Genomic DNA, 14,824 nt, shown 5'->3' with positions numbered 1-14,824 from the left:
TTCCTGTGTTGAGCGTTTCCCTCTCTGGGCTTTGTTTGTTGTTTGCATCTCCAACTGGTTCTTTGTAATACCCAATAATGTCTTTGTCGACCCTTGTGAGCTTACACCAACTGTAAATGGCAAATTGTTATGACTGGAGTGGGCATCCATATTTGTCATTGCATGTTCTGGGAAATTGTGCTCATTTTTGTTTTGTCTCCATTACTGCTTTTGCTTTACACACACAAATTATACGATGGAAATTAAATCATCCCATTTATTTTATGAGCCTCTTGTGTAGACTTGCAGATAGAATCAACGTGCCAAGTCTCAGCAAAGGAAAGTTCTATTTGGAATGGTTCTAAAAGCCATTTTTTCAAGCACCTTATGATATGGACTCTGATAAATATGACAGCCGCTTTTGACAATTCTGGTTCAGGCTTGTAGCCTCAGAACATTCAAGTCGTTTTGTAGACAGGTGGAAATGCAAGGTTGGTTGTCGGGTGGTGGAGTTGGTGCCGACCCAATAACACTTGAGTTTTTCCTTGGGAGAAAGCCAAATTCCAGAGTAACATATAAACCAAAGAAATCATGGGGGGTTTTGAAAAGAAACCTAACAGCTGTCTTCTAAGCAATAGGCCTTTGAGATCTTCACACACACACACACACTTCAACATCACCATTTTGTCCACGGCCCTCGCCTCCATCCATCTCCATTCATTTTGTTTCAACAACCAGTGAATGCCACTGCATTGTTGCTTTCTTTGATGTTGCCTGCAGGATTCAAATCACAACTCCCACATAGGATGCCTGATTACCATAAATATTGATGTTTTGATAGGGTTGTGTTAGGCTTTGGCTTAATAGTGCTGGAGAGAGCGTTTGCAGTTTTTTTTTTTGCCATTAGTTTTCATCGTACAGACGGGTTTCTATTATTTTTTTAAATTAAAAAAAAAAAAAAAAAAACACACACACACAACTCCTACCCTTGGTGTTGGTGCTCTTTCCACACGTTCAATCATGAGGCCATGAATCATTTAATGATGCTTTTCTGGGTTGGGTTGGTTTGGTTGAAATGTGTGGTGCCATTTAATTTTTGTCCTCAAGCAAAGTTAATGAATCAGCTCTCCTGTCACTCGTACGTACAACGTACGATTACCGGATTACGCACCTACGTACGTATAAACATCCTCAGTACTAGTCAACTTTCCTTTTTTCCACATTTTGAAATTACCTTACATTTATTTTTTTCTTATATTTCATTTCAAAGAAAATGCGCACATCCTTCATATATATATATATATATATATATATTAAAAAATGCGGGAGTGGTCGATGATAATAATATCTATTTATGGAGAACCGCACACGAGAAGTTTAAACAATAAAAACCACAAAAAATTATTTAAATTCGATTGAGTCAACTTGATCTAATCTCATTAAGATATTAGTGGAATCTAACGTGGTTAATCATTTAAAATTTTTCATGAGACCATTGAATCACCATGACTGATGATGTTTATATTTTATTTATTTGTTTCCCTTTAAATAAGGTTAATAAAAAAAAATAAAAATAAAAATCTTTCTTCTACTCTCATCCTTCTCCAAAAACTTCATAAGGTTGAATATTTTAATGGTAAAAGATATTTTGAAAAGGAGTGGTGGAATTAATATGCTTCCCATACATTGTTATGGGAGCTGTATTGGTATATATAATTCAATGTGGAGTATGATTGTTTTGACAGCTACAATAAGATTACATTTGTTATTTATCTTATCACATCCTCAACGTTCTCCATTGAATTTTCTTCATCTTTGTCTTGTGTTTGAAACTTTGAATGCTTCTAATATTTCCTCTTCAGCACATTGCCGTTGATTTGTGATATTCCTCATCAACATTAGCAGCATGTTGATTAACATATAATCAGAATCTTCAAACTTTAAGTATAACGAAGACAAAAGCTGAAATTGATTAATGGATTATATATAGGCACCAAAAATTAGAATCCCAGTAGCTTTCTTTATTATCAATCGTTGTCTAATCAAGTGTTATAATCATATAATTTCAATTCAATAAAATTTAATGAGATAATTAATGGATGAACAACGAATTATTTGAGTCCCTTATACATTTTACAGATCATCTTCATTTCAATGGTCCATATTAGATTTTACAGGTTTAATAGTGTATAAGTTGTCACATAGACAATAAATATATCACCACGTTCTTTTAAAATCAACAAAACAAAATCTTGACATCTCAGATGAAATTGAGAGAATTGCATTCTCGCTAATTCAAGTATAATGGCTCATCAATGTTAATAATCACCCCTACTTTAACGGTCCATCATCTTTCTAGAAAATAGACATGCTGTGTGTTTCAAAGTATTCCAACGACGTTATTTAAAAGTTCAAACTATAATCGTATAACGTCGTACACAATACATATTTGGCAGATGTAATAAATAAGAGTAATGCTATAAACTATAGTTTTATCTTATAATTATTTTACGATGCTGATGTGAACAGTTTCAACCAACCGTTACATCAATTTTTATAAAAAAATAAATAAAAAAATAATAATAATTCAAAAGTTAGTCGGGACTGCTTTATAAGAATAAAAATACAGTATATAACATTACTGAAGTTCATAATGATTTGCATTGAAATAGCCATAAAAACTACTTAAACTTTTATGTCCCTTTCTCCAGCACCACCTATAATATTGACAAATAATGGATATGATTAAAACTTCGGTTGGTTCTGATTTTTTTTTTTACTCATTTATTTTCTCTCTGATAACGTAGTTCACATCCCTAAGCTAATTATCAAGAAGAAAAAAACAAATGTCATCAATATAAGCAGGCAATCTTAAAGCTAATACAATAATTGCCAACCACCCAATTAAGACTTTTCTTAATCACCTATTAATAAAAATATATAGTATTAAATCTGTAAAATAATTCCTCATTTTGAATGGTTACTCCTTATTTAACTCAAACATGGTACCCTAAAAATACAATTTGGGGAAGATAAGTCAAAGTTACCATTCAGCTCAACCCTCAAACTTCATATCCACAAGAATTAATACCATCCATCTAACAAAAATTACATTCATTCTCCACCAAAGACTTTCTATTTTTGCACAACATTGTTTCTCCATTATTCTCAATTGCATTGATTTTTCTGAACCATTTTGAAGGTTTTTCTTGACGTTCTTTAAAGAGGAAAACTTCACATAACGCTCATAAACTTTCGTGCATTTTGACATTACCTTTTTAATATTCAAAAACTCTCAATTTAGAGTATTAAACTTTCAATTTTTTTGCAACGGCCAAATACCCTTTTTTTTTATTATTATTATTATAAAAAAATTACAATGCATGAACTATGAATTTAGAATATCAAATTATAAAAATTTGCAATTTTCATAATATTTCTTGTCGTTTCTTTAATGTATATGAGAGGGTTTGATTCCTGTCGCCTTTGGACCCCATGCAAAAACGCCACCATTGGTACGCATTAATTAAGCTTTTGTGATGAGAAAGCTTGGGCGGCCACACCCCCACCCCCACAGATCGATCGAACAACGCACGTGAAACAGTGTGGCTGAGCTTGACGAGCCACCATGCACATGCACAGAGCCCAAAAATGCACTCAATCTTGCTAAGTGTCATAAATGCCCCCACCGCGTTCACCGACACCTCTCCGATCAATGCGACAGTAACGAATGTCAGTCCCTCCATTATTCAAGGGTATTCCCGTCCCCGAATTTGTCGGCCTCCCAGTTCTCCTCTAGGGCTTTGTTCCCTGAATATATAAAAGGATCCTCCTACATTCCTCCATTACCTTCTCTTTTCTTTTTGCCAAAAATACAGACAGATTTTTCTTTTGTTTTTTTTTTTAAAAAAATAAAAAATAAAAATAAAAAAATTCAGAAAGCAAGTTCATCATTCTTTTACAAGTAAACAAGACTTTTCTAATTTGAAAGAAAGAGGAGAAGAGAAAGGGACAAAACTCTCCATCTATCTCTCCGTCTCCCTCTCTTTTTTCCTTGTTGACACCATTGGAACGAAAAAGAAGGACAAAAGGTCAATATTTGAGTGTTGCATTGTCCTTCTCTTACTTTCTCGGAGATATTTTCGCTCTCATATACAGTTTTGAAGAAGCAAAAGTATCCAGCTAAGGAAAAGAGAGAAGCAAAAGTATCCTACCTTGAATTGAACCGTATCTTGTAAGTAAAACTCCGTTTCTTTTCTCTCTTTTTTTTTTCTTCTTATATTTTTCTAAGAAAAATAAAAACTTGTGCTTTAACCAAGAAAAAGAAAGGGGTTGTTTTTTTCTTTGTTTTTGGTTTCTGGGAATGTGCCTTGTCAATTTTTCTGGAGAACATAACAATTATTATTATTGTTATTATTATTTTGTTTTCTTGACAGAAAAAATCTTGAGCTGGTTTTTTGTTTCTTTTTTTCTGGGTTTGTATAGTTTGTTTGCCGTTGTGGTGGTGGGAGTGGTGGTTAAAGATGCCGGAGAAGGCAGCGAATTCGCTACCTTTGAATCCATTGATGACGAGGTCGAGTCAGTTGCTTCATTGGCGTTTTGGGGTGCTGACGGCTCTGGTTTTTGTTGGGATGATTGTTGTTTGGAGCGTGGATGGGTGCACCATAAAGAACTTTCTTGAAGCTTGGAGGCTCAGGCGAGATTACATTACCATGAAACTAAACACTCGACCGGTTAATCTCACCCAAACCCATCAAAGTTTGCCACTTAACACCTCGAACAACCTAGTTAATCCGATTCAGAAACAGAACAATACCACCCACTTTGATTCTCCCCCTCTTGAACCGTTTCCTGTTGAGATTTCAACTGGGATTCCTCAAAAACTAGCCCAGAATCCAATGGAGAACATAGCTTTGCGAAATTTGAGCTGGGTTTCAGCTGAACTGGAGCGAAATTTGACCTCCAATCTTCTCGCCAGGTGGTTAGCTCCAGGAGGTGAACCTTGTAGGGATTCCAAGACAGTGCAGATTTCAATTTCTGGTTTGGATGGTGGGAACAGGGTTGATTTGTCAGCTGGTGAAATCCATGAATTTGGTTTTCAATCACTGGATGAGTCCGGCCATCCTCGCTGTTTAGGTGGGGATTACTTTGAGACTGATCTTTCAGGGGATTCTTGGAAATCCAGGCCATTAGTGAAAGATTTTGGAAATGGGTCTTATTCTGTTTCGCTTCAGGTTCATCCCGATTTTGCTGGGGAATACAATCTCACGCTGATCCTCCTCTATAGGCACTTTGAGGGTCTAAAGTTTTCGCCTTGGCGGTTTGCATTTGACCGAGAGCTTCGCAAGATTCCAATCGGGTTTTACAAAGCCTCAGGTCAGTTGCATGAGCTACAAACTTGTAACGAATCTGATTTTAGCAGGGACATTTGGTCTGGGAGGTGGACTCGGCTTGGTAAGAATGATGATTGCCAAATCGGTAACGATGGTCGGTACCGGTGCCTAGCGCCCGACTTTCCATGCCGGAGTCCGTGGTGTAGCGGTTCATTGGAACTGTTAGAGAGTAATGGTTGGGTCTACTCGGCACATTGTTCTTTTAGATTGTTTTCTGCTGATTCTGCTTGGAATTGCTTGAAAAATCGCTGGATTTTTTTCTGGGGCGATTCCAATCACGTAGACACAATACGAAACATGCTCAATTTTGTTTTAGATTTGCCTGCAATTCCGTCAGTTCCAAGGCGGTTCGATATGAACTTCTCCAACCCGAAAGACCCAACTCAGTCGGTTAGAATTACTAGCATTTTCAATGGGCATTGGAACGAGACGGGGAATTATGAAGGCTTGAATTCGTTGCAGGATGAACGATTTAGGAATTTGTTAAACAAGTACTTTTCAGAAGACACGGTTCCAGACTCTGTGATCATGAACTCTGGATTACATGACGGTGTGAAGTGGAGAAATGTAAGAGCATTCGCTGCTGGGGCAGATTATGCAGCTTCGTTTTGGGCAGGGGTTATGGAGTCAGTGAAGCAGAGGGGGTTGGCTGCGCCAAAGGTCTTTTACAGGACCACTGTGGCGACAGGTGGATATGCTCGGTCACTGGCATTTAATCCCAATAAGATGGAGGCGTTTAATTGGGTATTGCTGGAGAAATTGAAGGAAGCCGGGGTGGTTTCCGGCGTGATTGATAACTTTGATATGACTTTTCCTTGGCATTTTGATAACCGGTGCAATGATGGTGTGCATTATGGCCGCGCTCCAGCAAAGATGAAGTGGAGGGATGGCCAAATTGGGCACCAGTATTTTGTAGACCTCATGTTAAGCCATGTGTTGCTTAATGCACTTTGCGCAAGATAACCAGTTTTGGAAAGGTTTATGTTAACGTATTACACGTGCAGTGGATGAATTTTGCCACTCTTCCATGGGAGGTGGAGCACCCGGAAAGAGAGTGCGAATTGCAGGCGGTTCATATCTTTGAGCCAAAGGAAAAATGGATTGGAGGCCATTGCTAGAGTGCAGATAAACAATGTCGCTGCTGCTTGTAGGAAGAAGTACAAGGTTGTGAGTTCTTTATATTGCTCCATATATTTCATTAGATTAGATGGTATTCTTTATTTTTTTATAAACTTCCATATGAATTTAGATAAACATTTGGTTTCCACGCTTGTAGAGTTTGAGGGATCCTTGAGTGTCAGGAATAGAAAATCTCAGTGTTGGTAATATCATTATTATGGTATCACAACTGTTGCACATTTCTGGTGCTTGCTTTGCCCTTTCTCTTATTATCCACTTGAACTGCATCAAAATTTAGCGTAGTTTATGCTGGTTGTGTTTTTTTTTTCTTAATTGATAAATCTTTATAGTTGGGGGCTGATTGCTGTGTAATTTACAGAGTATTCTATTTATGATGATGAATTGATGAGCTAATGAGGGCATCAATGATTTATGTTTTGTGTATTGCAAAAGGTCTGCGAGTTCATAACAGCAATCAGTATCCCCCCTCCCCCACCCCACACCCTATGGATTATAAAATATTCTCATAACATTCTAAACAGTTTAAGTTATTCTCATTTTTTATTCTTTAGTTTAAGATTATGTTGCTATAGATATCAGACATCAATGTACCTTCAACCAACTCAATCAAACAACCAAACCGTGTGACAATAGTTTACTCAAACTCAAACTCCTGCAATTGCAGTGTATCAGATAACGTTTACAGTCTCATGATGTAAATATTGTTGTATATACAACTTACTGCCTCTCTAATTGAGTCAAGAGAGAGCATTCCAAACTTCTCAGTTCCATCACTTTACACAAGTTTCCATTTCCATATGGTTCATTAAATCTAGGCATTATGCTTTTAATAATGTCAATGGATTCTGTGTTAGTTGTGTAAAACATTTGTCTCTCAAACTCGCCAACAAATGGGTATGCCACCCGAACTGGGCTACTTGGAGTTGGCCGACCATTCTTTTACTTTTTGAGGGGTGGTGAGCGACCCCAAAGACATGGCTAGGGTAGGCTGACCACCTCTTCATCGTCCTTTTAAAGGTGGTCGATCACCTCCTAATTGGCTTGAGGGTGATTGGCCACACAAAAATGGCGTTAGGGGGTGGTTGGCGGCCCATCCCAACCAATCTTGCTACCCTACTTCTTAAATTATTTTGATTATTAATTTTTTTTTTTTCTTCCTCTTATGTGGTTGGTATGGTCATTATGGTCTTGCATTCTGGAAGGCAGAGGTACAACTCTCATTAACGTGGCATAGTGACTAGGCTTGTCGTGGTTGTTTTACATTCTAATAAACCTTAGCACGGCATCAAATCTGATCGTAAACGACAATCAAAATCATGTCATTTTGCGGTACAATGAATAGGAAGGAAGCCGTTCAAAATCCCTAAACGACAAACAAAAGAATATGTCGTTCCTCATTGCAGTAAACGGCAACGTAAAATCTTGTTGTTTTGCGCCGTAGAGAGCAACGATCAACCAAAACGGGTGTCTCGTGCTTTGTAATGTTGGTAAACGATAACAGGGGTGTTATTTCTCGTATAGTGAAAGACAGCAAGTGTGTTTATCTTTTTACTGTGCAGTAAATCAAGAGAGGCATCTTACACAACGCTGTGTTTTGGGTTAAATGGACGGGCGTTTAAGAAATTGGGAGGAAATGTAACGGAATGGTTTATAATATCTTTTCGATGAACTTAAGGAATCAAAAAAAAAATGAGGGTGTTATTTGTTCTCAGGAATTTATTTCACAAATACCCAAATTTGATGGATTTAATACTTTGAGTTTACAAAGATTTTAAATATAAGACTTCTGGTTATTTTTTCTCAATTAAATAACAAAAATGATTTGAAAACAATATTATTTCATTCTCATTAAAATTATTTCAAAAAAAATAAATAAATAAAATCAAATAGAGTAGCTGCTAGACCTCTACCATGTTATTTTGTTTTCTTTGGGATCACTTGATGGCACCCTGGTCCCATGAACAATTCTTTAAAACCTCCATTTATCATGATACAAAATACAATTGACAATAGTGTAAGAATAAAATAAATCTCAAGAGTAAATGTGCGACTACAATTCACTCCCTCGATTTTTAAATTCTAAATTTGAGACCTTTAAGTTTTTTCACAATTTTCAATTGAATCATTTTGTATGTTTGTGGTCTAATTGGAAGAGATTCATTGAATCCTCGATGGGTAGTTCAATCAGTTGAGAATTATGCCTCATAAAACGGAGGTCACTAGTTCAAAGCATATGTCACCCATTGAATACATCAACATTGAGTGAGACTATGATAAGGATCCCACGTGCCATGCTTTACAAGTCAATCTAATAGTTACTTTAGGCTTTTTATTAAAAAAAAAAAGAAAATCACTTGAACCCCCTTTGCGTTGAATTGAACCCTAGCCACTTGAAATGCTAACTCCCCCTTAGCCTTTGTTCATTTAGAGGTTAATTAACCTCCTTCATCTTCGAATTCAAACCCAACTTAGAGAGATAATTTTAAACCATAAATCTTTCTTGTCAGATTCCATATCGGTATGCCAAAAACTCCAAGAGAAAATCTGGGTTGTTGATGTAGGGTTGTTTTTATTTATTTCATAATTGTTGGTTGAATGAGTCTAAATTTTGCATTTCATCCGTCCACCGTCTTCCACTATCTTCAACCATTGTCTCGGGTCACTCCTTTGTTGTGGTCTCCGATGAGCCTTTATTGTCTCTGGCCATTGTCCATCCCAACCCATCATCTGCCCTAAGGCTCCTAACTTGCTGCAAGTCACTCTGATGGTGACTGACAGATAGTAGTTAGAGATGACAGAGGTCAGTGGGGTCAGAGATGGCGAGTGGATGTAAGAGACGACAAAGAGCTACTAAATATGGTTGTTGGTGGTAGACTAAGTTAAACAGTGGTTGGTAATAGGGGTGTCAAAAATTATCGGAAAACCAGAACCGAAACTGAAAAACTGGGAAATCGAAAATCGGGAAACTGGGGTCCCGGTTCAGGTTTCGGTATCAGTTTTTGGTACCTGATTTTTACCGGGAATACTGGAACCGGGTTTCCATTTTATTTAATAATATTTATATATTATTATATTTATATATTAATATATATTATATATATATATTAATATTTTTTACACTTAGGTTTAGGTTTAGGGTATTTTAAAAAATTAAATTTTTATTTCTAAGGCCCAAATAGGCAAAAATATTGATTTTTTAGGATTTTTGGACTTTTTAAGGTTTATTTTTTTAATTATTTGGAACAATCACAATAAAGCCCCTGGCTTATTTTAGGCCTAATACTTAAAATAAGCCCAAAAACCAATTTTTTTTTTTAAAAAACCCGGTTACTGGACCGGGTAAAAGCGGAATCGGCCGGTAACCGAGACCCCAGTTAACCGGGGTTCCGGTTCCGGTTCCGGTTTCTCAAAATTGAGAACCGGGGTACCTCGATTCCAGTTCCGATTTTGGCCAAAAACTGAGAAACCAGACCAAGTTGACACCCCTAGTTGGTAAGGTTGGTGTTGGTTTGGGACCATGTGGTGAGCTCCGATCTAGAGGTTGCAATCATCAAATCAAGTGGTCTAACCACCCTTGCGTTAAAGTTGGAGGTGGCACCGACCAGGAGAAGAGGGTGCTATTATGTGTTATTTTTATAATTAAGGGTATTTTATAAAATTTGGTTAAAATTCAATTCTATTTCAATTAATAAATTTGGTCATTCAAATGTTGTCATCAAACAAATGAATATGGATGATCATTCTATTACAACTTCTTGTATTCCTAATAATACTCATTCATATTCATACTCTCAATCAATCATCATGTACTAAACGTACGCTTTTAGTTTCAGTTCCATTTGTACATGCTAATTAAATAACCATGATTTTTTTTTCAGACGTGGTGCTCATCCATTTTTTTAATGTAAATTTATTATATATCATATTTTTAGCATACAAATATGACATGGAGTCCCATTTACTCTTTGATATTTTTTTTAACGAGCATTGATTTAAGAATTTGTTGAAACTGACACATTAATTTGTAGAATTATTATGGGATAAAAATATTATTTCTAATATTACTCAATTACAAAATGAGATATTTTTATATTTATTTTTTAAGAGTAATATTAAATATTATATTTTATCTTACAATTATTCAATAATGTTAATCTAGCATTCTAAATTAACCATTGATTTTTTTTTTATTTAACAAAAGCAATAAAAAATTAATTAGGATTATCACGTCAACTTTATTAAATAAAGATGTAATATAATATCTGACATTTCTTATTTTTTAATTTAACTGGGAAAGAGCAGACCCGTAAGTCAAGCATAAGTTTTGCAACTGTAAGTTTCGTGCGCAAAAGGTAGTTGAAATCAAGCAGAGTGCTTATAAATCGCACGTCACAATTAACAAAAGGTATCTTAACTTCCAAGTCTTTATTACCAAAACGCACATTTGGATAATTTTTATTGGAACTTAAATTAGTAATTAAAAAGAAAAAAAAAAAAAAATTCCGAAAAGAGAGATTAAGAGAGTACTCATTTTCTAGCCGCATATGATCACAATTCAGACAAGAGAGTACTTTTTGAGGTGTTATCGTTATTGGGTTTTTACTGGGATGTTGATGGGGCGATTGTATTGAGCAAAATCATCGACGGTGAATTTTGATTGGTTTGGTGCCCAAACTCCAAAAAAACGAGACAAGAAATCTGGCAAATCTTGGCGGATTAAGGGCTCGCTTGTCGTTGAAGCAAGCAATCTACGACTACAACGACGACGACGAGGAGTGCAGGCCTTGGCGTCGCAGGCTTTTTATGGCATTCACGTGGGGCTCCGCGCTCAGGATCACCCTCCTTCTCCTCCTCCTCGCCGCCGTGGTCACCGCTTGCTTCACTCTCCCCGTCGAAAAGGTTCGGTTTTTTCATCTGGGTCTGTGTTAGTTTCGCTTTTTTATCGTTCAATTGGCTTGTCTTACTGCCTTTTGCTCTATGTTTTGTGGGTTTCTTTGAGCTGGGGTTTTTGTGTTTGTGTCGGATTGTGTGAATTGCCGATTGGGTTCTTTTGTTTAATTTTGTTGTTTGTGACATTTGTTAGGGGTTTTTGAGTTGGTTGTCTGTTCTTTTTTTTCTCTTTTTGATTTCACTAAAGGGTCGTTTTTTTTTTGGACTTTGGGTTTGGATATGTTGGGGTTTCTATCAATTACGGGAATTTTTAGTTTTGTTATCAGTTTGCTGGAATTGGTTTGTAATCCGAGCTTAGATTTATAAGCTTGATGTACTTTTAGCACCAGTCAGTTTTTGATAGTCCCTGCAAAGTAAATTAGAACTGAAAGAAAGAAAACGAAACCCAGTTTTATGCCCCTATTCACTTTGAAGCTGCTGAACAATGTTTGATTTTTTGATTTGCAAAAAATTCATTTTCCATCATAAAACTCGTAAGGCACTGCGTTTTTTCAGGCTGCGAACAGAAAAGATAGTAAGATACCAGCGTCAACTACTCCTGCTTCATATTCTTGTACTAATTTTAGTTGTTAAGTTTAATATTTCCGGAAATCTATGGGGCTTAGGTAATATGGAACACTTTGTTTCCTATAAATTCAGTCATGCATATTAAAATGTTACGTGACTGTGTAGTATGTTTTCTCCTACTCTAGCCTTAGTTCTTATAGTTTGTTGGTTGCAATTATATCAAGTTTTTTTCAAACCTTTACATGTGTGTTTATAAAATCACCTGGTTCCTGCAGATTCTGAAGGACTTCTTATTATGGGTTGAGCAGGATCTTGGACCTTGGGGTCCACTTGTGCTGTAAGTCAATTGCTACTTTCTAAGGCTTTGTGATTTATTGATCTACTATGCATCAAATTGTTGTAGTCTTGATTTTAACTCCTGTGCACAGGAATAAGATTCTTTCCTCTGATGTAATTGTGAATCACCTTTTGACCGTAGTCATTGCTTTAGTGGCAATGCTTTAAGCCAAAATCCATGTCATAAATGACGCATTTTAGAAGGGTTGTTTGCAGAGTTCATTTAATGACCGGCCTGGAGTATATTTTTGTCCTTAATAGTCACTACATGCAGGATTTGTAATCCTGTTCTGAAGTGTTGTTGATAGTTCAACAGTCTAATCTGGCCAGCCAAACGATAGTTGATATATAATACAATGCACTTGCACACACACACGCGCACACATATTTATAATCAATCGAAATATCATTGAAAGCGTAAGGCGTCCCCAGGTTCATAGGATGTAGACAAGAGAAAACACCTAGCTAGGAGCAAAAAGAACATGGAAATCATGATAGTTGATCCCCAAATGATAAACTAAAGCAAATATCCAAGATAAAAGTATTGAAGAATAAAGACTGAATCTCCTCAAAAGTCCTCTCATAGTCCTTAGAACTTCTGTTGTTCATTTCCCTCCATAGACATCACAAAATTTGCACATATGAAACTTTTGAAAGGGTTGATTGAACCAATACTGCTTTCCTCTCCCACAATTGTCATGGATCTGTGTGCAGATTCACAGTCAATAGTAATGAGTTTTTGGATTATGTACTAGTTAGATCACATGCTTTACTATATGACAAAATGTTCCAAACTGAAGCTGACCACTTATAATTTTATGAAATGTCAACTGTGAACTAGATTGTTTAAATGTGCCTAACTTGAACCATGCTGCTGATTTGATTATGCTGGAACGTAGAAAACTATATTACACCCACAATCTCTTTGTATATTTTAAACTTCATCTATTTTTAATTCATTTATTAATTTGGTTGGACATGTTCAGAACACTAGCTTGAATCTAACCTGTTTTATAGGAAATTGTGTAGAACAAAACCAAGCTACTCTTAAGTTTTGCATAATTCGATTTTTTTTAGTGATTTTTTTCTTGAGAGTAGTACTAGGATGGGTGACCTCTTGCGAAACTTGGGTGTTGAACCCCTCCCTATTTCTTTTTTTATCCAGAAATGAAAAACAGAGAGAATATTGAGTGACCGGTTCTTTTTATTATTAAGAAAAATGGTTAAGCTTAAGTTCTTTGAGTACATTTCCTTGGACAAGTCTGAGTGCGAACGAGTTTCCATCTTAGTTCAATAGGTTTGAGAACTTGAGGTTTATATGGACTGGATATATCAGTGATTATTCATTTGTTTCTTTGATCATTGATGTTGCTTCTTGATTTCTCTGGACTGAACGAGGGAGCTATGGATTTTTTGTTATTTGCATTATTTAGTATGGAAGGCATGAAGTAAAAGAGTCCTATTGTTGAGGTCTGTATGCAATACCCATATTTTGAAATGGTAAGATGCACAATTTTCATGCGAAAGATGATTTATTTTTGAGCCCTTTAGTCAATTAGGAACATATTTAGGTGTGGCCAGTTGCTTCTTTTAAACATTAAATTGGTTATCTAAAAAATAAATAAATTATGCTTAACATTAATTTTTGTTTGCCATTTAACTCATATTTCTTTGGATAATCTGCAGTGCTGTTGCCTACGTTCCTCTGACAGTCTTGGCAGTTCCAGCATCAGTACTAACTGTAAGCATATATGCAATTGCAATGCTCCAGTAAACCCTTTGCGTTTTTTGTTTATTGAAGTTAGCATTAAGATTTCTTTTGAATAAATTGCATATGCTTACTCTCCATGTTTCAGCTTGGTGGTGGTTATCTTTTTGGGTTGCCTGTGGGTTTTGTTGCCGATTCTATTGGTGCTAGTATTGGTGCAGGGGCTGCATTCGTTCTCGGCAGAACAGTAAGTCCCTGAACTGTCACGTGGTGTGTACTTCCCTGTATTTTAGTTCCACTGAATGGTAGCTTGTGCATACTACAAGAGAGAACACCTCATATATTAAAATCACAGTTTTTTTGTCAATACTACAAGTTCAAATGAAAGGATCTTGCCAAATTGTTTCAGCATGTTTCTTTCCTCTAATGTTCAGAATTTTCTCCTGTGGTGTTTTATTCCCTTGTCAGTTGGTATATAATTTATTTTAAAATTATTTGTTTAATTATGCATATGTGTTGCATACATTTATCTTGATTCCTGTACAGATCGGGAGATCGTTTGTTGTTTCCAAGTTGAAGGATTATCCGCAGTTCCGGTCAGTTGCAATTGCAATTAATAGATCTGGATTTAAGGTTTGTAACATTCAAATTTCTCTTTGAAAACTGTTTTTTTTTTTTTTTTTCTTTCTTTCTCACATCTACTAAAATGACTAATCTTGGAGTTTTCCTAAAATTTCCTATAAAACCCAATTTCACCTAATAACTAGAGCAATGTGGGACTTAACATAATGACTATCTTTATAAATAATCC

At 36.0% G+C, this 14,824-nt stretch overlaps 2 protein-coding genes across 3 annotated transcripts in view; both read left to right on the top strand.

Moving 5' to 3' along the window:
- The first annotated feature begins 3,883 nt into the window (after positions 1-3,883).
- LOC132167038 (uncharacterized) lies at positions 3,884-6,747 on the top strand. Of its 2 annotated transcripts, none has more exons than XM_059577932.1 (2): positions 3,884-4,213; positions 4,465-6,747. In XM_059577932.1, exon 2 carries the CDS (start codon positions 4,503-4,505, stop codon positions 6,333-6,335), a length of 1,833 nt encoding a protein of 610 aa, XP_059433915.1. In that variant the 5' UTR covers positions 3,884-4,213; positions 4,465-4,502; the 3' UTR covers positions 6,336-6,747. The 2 variants fall into 2 exon arrangements, with proteins under 2 accessions (XP_059433915.1, XP_059433916.1); XM_059577933.1 differs by having other exon boundaries at positions 4,416-6,747.
- Positions 6,748-11,004: 4,257 nt separating this feature from the next.
- Positions 11,005-14,824, top strand: part of LOC132167774 (uncharacterized) — a 6,618-nt gene continuing 2,798 nt past the window's right edge. Inside the window, exons 1-5 of the mRNA XM_059578800.1 lie at positions 11,005-11,411; positions 12,245-12,306; positions 13,992-14,046; positions 14,162-14,260; positions 14,560-14,646. Of these exons, the coding sequence (XP_059434783.1) occupies positions 11,316-11,411; positions 12,245-12,306; positions 13,992-14,046; positions 14,162-14,260; positions 14,560-14,646 (399 nt within the window). The 5' untranslated portion in view covers positions 11,005-11,315. The remainder of the gene's footprint in view (positions 11,412-12,244; positions 12,307-13,991; positions 14,047-14,161; positions 14,261-14,559; positions 14,647-14,824) is intronic.

Source organism: Corylus avellana, chromosome ca1 (assembly GCF_901000735.1).
Source record: "Corylus avellana chromosome ca1, CavTom2PMs-1.0".
NCBI classification, from domain to species: domain Eukaryota; kingdom Viridiplantae; phylum Streptophyta; class Magnoliopsida; order Fagales; family Betulaceae; genus Corylus; species Corylus avellana.
Note: the sequence above shows the minus strand (reverse complement) of the source record. Positions and strands in the feature narration are given on the sequence as shown.

Bases quoted from the DNA above. Each gene is read 5' to 3' on its own strand.
- LOC132167038 (XM_059577932.1), top strand. From the start codon at position 4,503: ATGCCGGAGAAGGCAGCGAATTCGCTACCTTTGAATCCATTGATGACG.